The sequence below is a fragment of the Triticum dicoccoides genome, chromosome 3A (assembly GCF_002162155.2).
Source record: "Triticum dicoccoides isolate Atlit2015 ecotype Zavitan chromosome 3A, WEW_v2.0, whole genome shotgun sequence".
Lineage (NCBI taxonomy): Eukaryota > Viridiplantae > Streptophyta > Magnoliopsida > Poales > Poaceae > Triticum > Triticum dicoccoides.
The window spans coordinates 721,274,601-721,286,526 of NC_041384.1; the positions used below are offsets into that span (position 1 = coordinate 721,274,601).

The following is an 11,926-nucleotide window of genomic DNA, read 5'->3' on the forward strand; positions in this document are numbered from 1 at the left end:
CGTCTATTAAGCTTCGGCTGATGTATACGACACAGAACGCCCATACCATGCCCACGTGATGGTTAGTGCTATCAGGCCAGAGGCCCCTCGGATCAAATATCCAAACCATAGTGGATTAGGAGCACGCGGTAATGAGCAGAGACTCACGGTCGATGTGACCCCGTCGCCCCGTCTCGAGTACTTGCGGCAAGGGCTAAGAATGCCCGGCCACGCCTCGTAAGTATATCGCGGGCACCTTCCAGGTCAACCCAACTCCACATCACTCGCTATTAAGCTCGCGCGGGTACCCCTCAGGGCTGACCCGTCTTTAGTAACATGGTTCAGTGTAAAGTCATAGTAACCATAGTAACTGTGTGTCTAACACCAAGGGGAAAACCCGAGGAATCACCCCCGGTGAATTCCGCTCGATGTTATCATCAAGGTGAACGTAAGAGGATTCACCCTCAAGGTTCACACTTGAGGGGTTGCACGATAGAGCGGTAACAGAAGTGGTTAAGGAGGAAATCACCCTCGATGACCTCGACCGTATAGCTACACTACAGAGATCTCATCAGGAGTGATGTAAGAGGTTCCACTCTCAGCACTCGATGGTAACTCTGCAGAGTTGTACAACTACGGGGTGATGTGCGGTGTCAGGGCCTGGACGTCGATCACGTTGATCGAGTCATCGAACATAAAGCGGGGCAACTGGGATAAGGTGGGGTCACTGATGGATCTCTAACCAACCTATACTAAGCAGTTTAGGATAAGCAGGTAAGGTATAAAAGCAGGTAACAATAGCAGGCTATGCATCAGAGTAGGATCATACAGAAAGTAGTAGCAGTTCTAATGCAAGCACGAGAGGGAAAGAAATAGGCGATATCGGAATGCTCAAGGGGGGGTTTGCTTGCCTGGTTGCTCTGGCAAGGAGGGGTCGTCGTCGACGTAGTCGATCACAGGGGCAACATCGGTCTCGGGGTCTACCAGAGAGAAGAGGGGGAGGAAACAATAAACACAGAGCAAACAATGCATCACAAGGCATAACATGACGATAGGCAGAGCTAGGGTTGTCCTAACGTAGTACTACACATTGCAGACGGAGGGGATAAACATCCGAGGATGAATCCCCGACGTTAGACGAATTCCAAAGAGAGGGGACGGTTCCATGTTCAGCATGCTAGGTGCATGTGACAGGTGAATGGACCGCGCATTCGGATTCGTGGAATTTTTTTGAGCAACTTTCATATAAAAACATTTTCATCGGAGTTACGGTTTAATTTCTATGAATTTTCAAAGATTAAAGCATTTCTAGAAATTAGTTAAATTGACAGAAAAGGAAAAATGACGTCAGCATGACATGTTGATGATGTCAGCAGTCAACAGACTCGCTGACCAGGTCAAACCTGACCCGTGGGTCCAGTAGGACCCACTGGTCAGTGAGAGTGGCTATAACAGTGAATTAACTGAACTAACTAAACTAGTTAGGGGTGCGGGCCCCATATGTCAGTGAGACATTAGACTAATCTAATTACTTTAATTAAGAAAAATGTTTTAGTTAGTGCATTAAGCGGCGGGGCCCACACATCGGCGTCACAGAGACGCCCAGTCAGCACAGTTGACCAGGTCAACTGGTCAACAGGGGGCCAGGGGCCCACGGGCCAGTGACCTAGGTGGTGGCCCGAGGGTGGCCCACACAACGCCAGCTCAGCGGAGCTGCCGGAGTGGCTCCGGCGAGCTCGTGCGCGGCGGCCGAACGCCGGTGAGGTCGGAAATCGCCTATGGTTCACCATTTCGCGTGCCACGACTTGCGCTCGAAAGCTAGGAGGGAGCCGCGTCGGTTGGTGTTGCTAGACTACGCCGGGGAGGCCGGAAACGTCGCCGGTGTCGAGCTTGGTGGCGGTGGCTTTCGGGCGTGCTCACGCTCGTTGCAGCAGGGCACGGCAAGGACCGTGGAAGGTGGCGTTGGACAGCTGGGAGCGTGCTGAGCACGATGTCGTGCTCGTCCGAGCTGGACGGAGAGTGTGAACACGGCGACGAGTACGGCGGCGGAGGCGCGCTACGGCCAAGACGGTAGCTATGGCCAGGAGCGCGGTGAGGCGAGGAAGAAGAGGGGAGAGGACGGAGTGGAGCTCACCGAGCGGTCAAGAAAGATCCTTGGTGGCTTAGGAGCAGCAGAGCTCACCGGGGAGGATGGGGATCGCCGGCGGCCGTCGAGGAAGAAGACGATGTGTGCGGCGACAGTGGAGCTCCCCGGCTCGCGTTCCTGGGCGTAGAGGAAGTAGAGGATGGCGGAGCGTCTTCTGAGCAATGTCTTGACGCGTGGGGAGGACGGTGGCCGCAGTGACGACGGAGGACGGCGGCGAGCCTGCTCGGAGGAGCTCGGGCGGAGGGGAAGAGAGAGCGAGGGAGAGGGAGAGCTAGGGGGTGGCTCTGGTGCAAGTGGAGGCGGGGATCGAGGAGCCGAGGAGGCGCAGACCTTATCCCCTCGCTCGGGCGTCGCCGGCGAGGCGGATCCGGCGGGGACGGCGCCTGTAGCGACTCGAGTCGTGGAACAGTGCGAGGTGGGGATACAACCGGGGAAGGGGGTGGGCTGGCCAGCTGGAGTGGGCCGGTTGGGCCTGCCAGGCTGGTTGAGGCCCAGGGGGCTGGGGGTTTCTCTCTCTCTCCCTTGCCTTTCCTTTTCTTTTAGTTTTTCTTTTTTTATTATTTTCAGCAGCTTTTGCATTTTTCTTTTAGCCAAAAAAATGACTTTGCAAAATTATGCCACTGGACAAAACAAATTCCTAGAATTAAAGTGCACTGCCACAAAAAGGTTGGGAGGCTTTTGGAATAGTTGCCAATTTTATAAATTAAAAAAGGGCATTTAATTTATTGCTTAGGTCACTGTTTTAAGTAGTTTAGGCCACTTAAACCCTTTGCAAAAATGTTGGTTCACCACCAATATTAGTTATGCAATATTTATCACACGATGAACATTTTAGTTTTCATGTTTGAGCATTTTGAATTTCACTCATAATTTGAAAATGAATTCAACTGGAATTTGAAAGAGAGAGGAGACAAAGATGATCAAACACTTGTTTAGCAAAATGATTAACTTAACCCCAGGAGTTACTGTAGCATCATTACACCGGGGTGTTACACATAATAACTAGATCATTGATGGCGCGCATTGTTGCGCCCATCTATTTTTGCAATAGAATGGTGTGAATTTATGTAAGGTTGTGGTGACATGAAATATTAAAGTTAATTGTTCAAAAAGTGGAATTTTAATCACTCTGCAGTACAACAATGTTGTAAGAGTGAGATGTTTTCTTATATCTAGTTCTCTCAAGTTTTTTTTTGAATTTTTGTAAAGAGAATTAGGTATAAGTTAGTACCAGATTGCGCTAAACTTTAGATGGTATACAATTTTTGATTTATCAAGCACATTACGCAAACACAAGGTAATGCTGTTGTTACTTTGAAGCTCTTTGTCGGGAACATATTATAGCCCGGCACAAGTCTAAAACAAGTTAGCTAATTACCAAAGCTGTCTGTTTCAGCCACTAAAGCAAATTGATTAATTGCTAAAGCTGAATATCGACATCAAGTGCACCACTGAGACAGTCAAAGCCGAGCAAGTTGTCTAAAGCTATGAACTCTTTTAGATACATTATTTTTCATATACCAAAGTTGCACCGGTGTTTCACATTTTGCAATATAAATAAATAAATATTCACAATAGAGAAGCTAGTGTGCGCTCTGATCACATCGCTTTGCAACTTATTAGAGAGCAAATTATCATATACTTGCATACCTGCATGTATCTTTATTTAAGTTTAAGTATTTAACCCATTTATATTTTTCTAGGAAAGAGGCAGAATCTTAGTCTATCAGAAGAGCATAACATGGGTTTCCATCCTTGTTGTTGTGTTACTTTTTAGCAGTAAAGTTATGTTAGAATAAATTCTATCCAAACAGGTGGTTATTGCACAATAAGCTAAATATCATTGTTGGGGCTAAAATAACCAAGGCCAAGCAAGACGCAATCTCCGGAACCAAAAAAGAAGTTCACCACACAATGTTTGGCGGATTTCTTGTTATTTGGATTGACGTATGCCCTCAAGGCCTCAACATGCTTCTGGGGTTTTGTCACAAACTTGGAGTGGGAAACGCTGCATTAAAACACCCCATTCATGTGCATCTTTTCGAACCAACCAGAACCAGCAACACCACGAACATCAAAGGCAATTGATATATGTCACTCTATAGCCATTGCATGTAATTATTGCCCAATCCCAGCATATTCATGTGTGATGTACTGACAAGTACTCAAGTAGTAAGAGCTAGTATTTCTGCCCAAATTCGCAATGTTCTTGCGATTAATCTGGAGCCTACAAGGGGCGGTTTGCACCGCGGTCGTACGGCTCTTCTTGGTTCTAGATGGAGTCCAATGTTTGTTTGCTTCTTCTACCCCTTGCCTCGTCAATCAAGAATCCATAGCCGAATGCCTGTGCTTCTTCTTCTACAGTTGTAGATGGAGTCCAATGCCAGTCCAATGTTTGTGATGCCTGACCAACATGTTTATTATCGACCCCAATAGCTGGGGAACATCGACTGGGAGGGAGCCTCCAGCGAACGTTTTCGTTCACTCGAGGGAGGTCCTCCAGCGAATGTTTCTCCCGCTCGCCAAAGGCCAACTAAATAGTTTTGTTTTAGAAAATTCCATGAAAAGAATAAGAACAATGAAAAAATGCCACAAAAGTTGCCATGTTCTTAGTCATCACACAAAAAACTTCTGTGAAAAAAGTGGCAGTAATAAAAATGCCACCTGTCAAATTTAAAAATGCAATCCTCTTGAAATAATAAAAATGCCATCTCTTATAATAAAAATGCAATCCTCTTATCTTCTTATAAAAAATGTCCTCTGTTATAATAAAAGTGCCATCCTTACAATAATAAAAATGCCATCCTATACTGTAATAAAATGCCATGCTGTTATAATAAAAATGCCATCATCTTATCAGAAAAATGCCATCCTCTTATAATAAACTGCCTTGTGAGAAGTAAAAAAGATTGCAATTTTTGGACAAACTGAAAAAAAAACAAAAACTCCGGAAAAATGCCAAAGTTATATATAAATATCAATTTTGCCACGAATGTTCACAAATTCCGCTCTAGCCGATTGGCAAAAAAGCTCCGCACTTTCGCAAAGAGGGCACGAGTTTGCATAAGCAGGCGCTCCATGATAAAAGTACAAGTACCTATCTAAGACTATCAACATATCCAGGCCAGCTTTACCGAGGGAGGGGGATTGATTATGAGGGCTTGACAGAAATAGAGCATGAAGGTTCGGCGCTAGCGGACCTGGTCTGCGCGACGACAGCCTTGCCGTCTTGCGCTCCTGGTTGGCAATGGCGGCGGCCTCGTCAAGTTCGTCCGCGTTGCACTACCGCTTGACCTCTAGGGCTAGTCCGGCCATGGGCAGCCCGAAAAAGCTCGGCTCGACCTTGTCCATGGGCCGGGCTCGGGCCTAGGTTTGAGCATGAAACCCGGGCCGGGCCTGGGCCCGTCGATTTCACCATTTAAGGAAGAGGCTTGTCCTGTGGCCCGAGGCCCGACGGGCTTTTAGTATGATGGGCCGGGCTCGGGCACAATTTTTAGGCCCGACGGTCGGGCCGGGCCGGGCTCAGGCCTGGGTTTTTTGCGTTGGGCTTTGGTTGGCCCGGCCTAAGGAATGGCCAGGAGTTGCACCCCGTAGGCCTACTGAGTACTGACGCCACAGGTTACCAGTCTTGTGCGCGTATAGCCGTGTACCCCCTGCGTAGCCGCTCGAGCCGTGCACATCCCTCCTGTGTGTTGCTGCCATCCGCAGCGGCCATGGCGGTGGTGAGCTGCATAGCTAACGGCTTTGCATCATAGCTGCTGGATTGCGAAAACTCGAGGTGTGGAAGCGGCGGAGGACGTTTTCGATGAGCATGCATCAAGTGGGAGTTGCGTGGAGGAAGAGAAAATAGTAGGAATGTGATTTTCTTAGGAGAGACGAGGAAAGAATAAAAAAAGGAAGATTCGGTGTGGTACGGATAAGGAAATAAATTAAAGGGTATGAACAATAAGAAACCTAGAAACAAGAGACGATGACGCACGTCAAGAAAAGAATTGGGAAGGAAATAAGGGAAAAGGTATAAAACGACGATACCACCGAGATGGTTAGGTGGACAGTGGTATCCATGACCCACCAGGGTTTAAATCCTGGTGCTCGCATTACTCCTAGATTTATTTCAGAATTTCCGGCGACGCGTTTTCAGTGGGAGGAGATGTTCCCGTCGACGACGAGGCGCCTATGATGGCTTCGTAAATCTCAAGATGATATGCCGGCTCAGTCTCTCAAAGGTGATCATAGGGGTAGGGTGTGCGTGTGTGCGTTCATAAGGGTGAGTGTATGCGCGTATATGAGCGCTTGTGTCTGTACTAATGCTAAAAAAAACTAGGAGTAGAGATTTGAGTGATGAGTACACAACATCTTTTTTTGACTCGAGTACACAGCATCTTTTAGTCTGCCTGGTGAGTGGTGAGTACACACAACATACGGTGCGGCTGGGCCGCAAACTGGGAAATACCCCAGGCCGACCATGTCGATCGGGCCCGCGTCTCCTCCTATCGCCATTTGCGGCGCGGGATGGACGTGTCGAGCTCTGGCCGCCCCGCGCCTGCGCGACCGCCACGTCGCCACCCGCCTCCGGCCACCGCACGCCCCAAACAAAAGCACAGCGACACGCGCGCGCGCGGCTGCGCTACAGCGGTAGGGGGAACGGCGCTGGCGGTGGCGGTCTGGGTCGAGCTCCGGCATGGACGCGGAGGGGCTGCTAGCGTCGGCGGCGATCAACCTGGGGCTGGCGCTGGTGGCGCTCTCGCTCTTCTCCATGCTCAAGAAGCAGCCCGGGAATGCGCCCGTCTACCTGCCGCGGCGGATGGCGGGGGCCGCCGGCTCCGGCTGGGTGCTGCCCCTCGGCACCGGGCGGCTGACCCCGTCCTTCCGCTGGATCCGCGCCGCCTTCCGGCTCTCCGATGACGACGTGCTGCGGCGCCACGGCCTCGACGCCCTCGCCGTCATCCGCCTCTTCAAGCTCGGGTGCGCCCTCCCGCCCGCCGATCCCATCCTGTTTTCTGAATGTTATAATCCGTTAACCGTTTCATATTCGCTCAGTCTCACATCAAGTGGTTCGATCGAGGTGCAGGATCAATTGTTTCAGCGTCTGCTCGATTGTCGGAGTGTTGATCCTTGCGCCGGTGAATTACACAAGTGCAGGTCCGTCGGGCACCAAGAGGCCGAATTCCATGGAGATTTTCACCGTGTCCAACGTGCCCAAGGGCTCTGACAGGTCTGCCCTGCCTGCATTTTTCATGACAGGCTCTAGTGTTGCCTCTCAACTGAAACTGGTGCTAAATCCTGTAACTGATGTAATTCTCCTTTCATGACAGGCTCTGGGTGCATTTTTCGTGCCTGTGCTTCATATCCTTTTATGTGGTGTATTTGCTTCACAAGGTGCGTCTTTGTAAATACTGCCAGCTAACCAACTTATATTGTTAGATTATGAGTAACATACTTTGATACGAAAATGCTGCAGTTTTGGTTGCTCAGTTGGGAGCGTTTGATAGTTGGCAGCAAAATTTAGTGTCGTTATCTTGTCTACCTTCTGAATTTTTTAGTAAAATGTCAGAATGTTTCCTAAGACTGTTGATTTCATTTAAACACTTCGGTCAATTGGCTGAAAGATGTATCATTGTACAAGTGACTGTTCAGCTCTGGTCTTAAGCTGAAATATTGTTACCAATTGCATCCATTTGATTTCAAGCAGGAGTACAAAGAGATGTCCCGCAAAAGAATTGAACACTTGAAGCATCACCGGAAGAGACCTGATCAGTTCACCATTTTAGTTCAAGGAATTCCAGTGTGCGCAGATCATGGAATTTATGGGTGTAATGTTGATCATTTCTTCTCAAAGCACTACCAGACGTACCAATCATATCAAATACTGCATGACAATGGAAACATCGAGTCATTGCAGGTCAGTGCATTTTAGAAATCAATGCCATTTGTGTCTTTTCTATTTATAGATTATTTTATCATGAACTGCAACAGCATTTTCAAATTTGTGTACGAGTTCAATTCTGAATACCATGCTTTCTTGCACCAACTTGTCATATGCTTGAGAATCCATTGAGCTGAATTTGTCCGTGTCAGCTGGAATATCAAAAGTAGATAGTCTTATTTGAGGACCAAGAATCAGATTATAAACATAACAAGAAAAGGCAGAGGTACAAGAGGTCAGTGTAAGTGTCAAATTAATGTGTGGTATGAAATCTTGCATCTTTCAGGCGGTTTCTTCTGATAAAAAATTGCATACATTTAAATGTGTGTTCGGGAAAAAGAGATTGCATCACCATATATTATAGTAAAGCCACTAGAGAAAACATAAGGTGCAGTCAAACAATTAAAACGAACAACCTACTTTTTTGTGGTGTTCTGTTCTTAAGGACTATAATTATCAAAAACACCCTACTCGTTATGTATCTAGGTGAAATGTCAGTGCATCTTGCTAATTTTTTTTGGTATGGGCTAACCAAGTAATCAATCATTACAGAAGCTGGCATCTTCACTTGAAAAACAGATAGAGAGGAAAAGGGATACCCGAAGATGCAACTTTTGGCAGTGGATCTGGTTTAAGTTCACATCAGGCCCACTAGATGCTCGCAGCCAGGAACAAAAACTGAAGGAAGTGCACCACTCTATCCGAATCCTGCAGTGCAAAAATATGCTCAAACAAAAGGTATTCCGTACCCGCTGTGTACCTTTGACTCCACCTGCTGGCACTAATGGTAGCTTCCATAGTTTTAAGTAGCTAAAAGAAACAATAGCTTGAGTATTTATACTTTGATCACAAATTAATATCATTTTCAATTCTAGGAGTTACCAGTTGCTTTTGTCTCATTCAAGTCCCGGTTGGAGGCTGCCCAAGCTGCTGAAACGCAACAGCACGTCAATCCGCTGTCACTGGTTACACGTTATGCTCCTGAGCCAACTGAGACAATATGGTCAAATCTGGCTATTCCTTTCTACCGTCTTGCTGTATACAAGCTTGGAGTCTTCATTGCTGCATTTTTACTAACAGTGTTCTTCACCATCCCCGTCACAGCCGTGCAAGGGATAGTGCAATTTGAGAAGATTGAGAAATGGTTCCCACCGGCCAGAGCTGTGCAACTTATGTTAGTGGCGGAAACTTAAATAACTTTGGACGGTTTGCAATTTATCATTCACCTGGGTATAACAACACTAATACAGGTTGATGCTATGTCATCTTGCAGACCAGGTTTGAGTTCCGTTGTAACTGGATATCTTCCAAGCATGATTTTGAATGGATTTATCTACTTGATTCCGTTCGCAATGCTCGGTATGGCTTCGTTTGAAGGCTGCATTTCAAGAAGTCGAACGGAAATCAAGACGTGCAACATGGTCTTCTACTTCTTGCTAGGAAATGTTTTCTTCCTGAGTATTCTTTCAGGATCTCTGCTCCATCAGATAGGAGAATCCTTTACGCACCCTAAAGATATTCCTAGCCGTCTAGCAAGTGCTGTTTCTGCACAGGTAAAGCCAAGAAAATGTATTGAATCACATTGCTGTTGTTTGTGCTACATGAAGCATTTATCTTACCGACCTTTTTACATTGCAGTCAGATTTCTTCATCACATATATCTTGACCAATGGCATGTCAGGCTTTTCCTTTGAGGTTCTTCAGTTTGGTTTGCTAACATGGCACTTCTTGAAGGCGCATACTGTTGGACATAGTGATGAGCCATATCTGTATGGCTTCCCTTACTACAGAGTTGTGCCCATTGCTTCCCTTGCAGTATTGATTGGAATGGTGTATGCTGTTGTTTCACCTCTTTTGCTTCCGATTCTTGTGATCTACTTTTTACTCGGTTATGCCGTGTTCATCAACCAGGTAGCTTCGTCAGTTAATAAGGCTATTTGCCATACAGATTTCATTATTTTTCTTAGAAATTGTTAGAAACTAAGTTTATTTATGTCATACAGATGGAAGACGTATACGATATCACATACGACACCTGTGGGCAATATTGGCCCACTATTCACCACTACATCTTCCTCGCAGTCACGCTCATGCAAACTACAATGATAGGCTTGTTCGGCCTGAAGTCGAAGCCCGGAGCTTCAATCGCCACCATCCCCTTGCTTGTGTTGAACATCATGTTCAACGAGTACTGCAAGGTCCGGTTCCTTCCGACTTTCCAATGCCGGCCGATCCAGGTACCTCTATAGCTGTTTTTGACTTGATCTGTTCCTGCTTGATTGTACATTCTCGTGAAGAGCATAAAGATAAATTCATCGTAATGAGCTCTGTCTTCTGTATATCTTTGCAAGATCTGCAAGGACAACGATGACCTTGATAAAACCGAGGGGGAGGCAGAATGCAGCTCGGAACATGCTGTCAGGGCGTACACGCCGCCGTGGATGCGTCCGACAGGGTCCTCCCCAGAATCTAGCTCGGTGCAGCCTTTAGTCCGTTGTTTGATATAACGTGGTTTCCATGGCATGTTTTAATACATAATGCGCCAGGAAAAATTGGTATGTCATTGTGTCTGTAAGTTCTGCCAGAACATATTTGAGCGCTGGCATGCTGCGTTCTGATGGAGAGGCACATACCTTGTTTCTGTAATTATTCCGTGGTTCAGTTAGTAATGTGTGATTATCCCGTGACTTGTTCCTGTAACTACAGATTGACCATGAACAATTTGTTAATTATGTCCATAACTTGCACTACGAAGACATTGTACAAGCAAGCCAGGAATCAAAGCTTGAGAGACCAAAAATCTTGGCTTAAGTAGAAACCAAGATAAACATTTTGAACTTGCCATTCAAGATTAGTCTATGGACATTCGAATAGTGGACAAACTCACCTTCACCAAGATGTTGGCCAGCTCATGCTTTATACGTCGACTAGAACACCCAAGCAGCAGAGCTTTAAAAGAGCGACGCCATTTTCGCCACCCAACTTGAACTCAGCACCATCACGTCGCCCCTGGTGACGGCGAGCACGAACCTCCCCAACCCACACGGCCGATCAATGGCGCCATGAAAGAGCTGGATCTCCTCGTACTCGTCCTCCAGGACACAAACGAAGGACTGCATAGATAGACTTGAAACCACTTCGCACTTCTGATATGACTACCTCTATTGTCGCCTCGCCTTCAACGCATTCTCGACACACGCCATGGACATGTCGACGGTGCCGCAATCGCCTTTGATGCGCTGCTTGACTGGTATCCATGCCCTGCGGTCGTTGCAAGTTATTACTCCGTCTACCAGCTGTCCATCGTCTTTCTCTTGCTCTCCGTTCTTGATCCTTATATAAAACTCTATTAGGACAGGGGAGACCGGCTCGATGCCTCTCTTGGGGCTAGTCATTTGAATAAGAGAGCCCTATAAAACTACAGAAGTGTATTAGTTGTGCATAAAAATTTAAGAAATATCTAAAACTAGAAACACTATCATTACTAGTCATGTGCAAACAATTTCAATAAATTGCATGAATCGTGGAATCTTAGAAAACAAAATAATCACTAGTAGAAAACAGGGCTTTGGTCACGGGGCAGTGTTCACATTAGTCCCGGTTCAGTCAAGAACCGGGACTAACTTGAGCATTTATCCCGGTTCGTGCGGCTAAGGTATTAGTCCCGGTTCACCTGGGCCCTTTAGTCCCGGTTCGTGCCACGAACTAGGACTAAAGGGTGCGATGCCCTTTAGTCCTGGTTGGTGCCACTAACCGGGACTAAAGGTTAGACCTTTAGTATCGGTTGGTGCCACCAACTGGTACTAATGGGTTTTAAGGCATTAGTACCGGTTCATGGCACGAACCGGTACTAAAGGTCCCATTTTCAAACTCCC

The 11,926-nt window shown here is 46.9% G+C and overlaps 1 protein-coding gene across 1 annotated transcript; it reads left to right on the forward strand.

Moving 5' to 3' along the window:
• Nucleotides 1–6,806: 6,806 nt before the first annotated feature.
• Nucleotides 6,807–10,727, forward strand: LOC119273476 (CSC1-like protein At3g54510). The gene is made up of 10 exons (XM_037554621.1): nt 6,807–7,090; nt 7,197–7,340; nt 7,441–7,504; nt 7,818–8,027; nt 8,604–8,789; nt 8,927–9,225; nt 9,325–9,604; nt 9,690–9,962; nt 10,055–10,288; nt 10,403–10,727. Exons 1-10 carry the CDS (start codon nt 6,807–6,809, stop codon nt 10,556–10,558), a joined length of 2,130 nt encoding a protein of 709 aa, XP_037410518.1. The 3' UTR covers nt 10,559–10,727.
• The last annotated feature ends 1,199 nt before the right edge of the window (nt 10,728–11,926 follow it).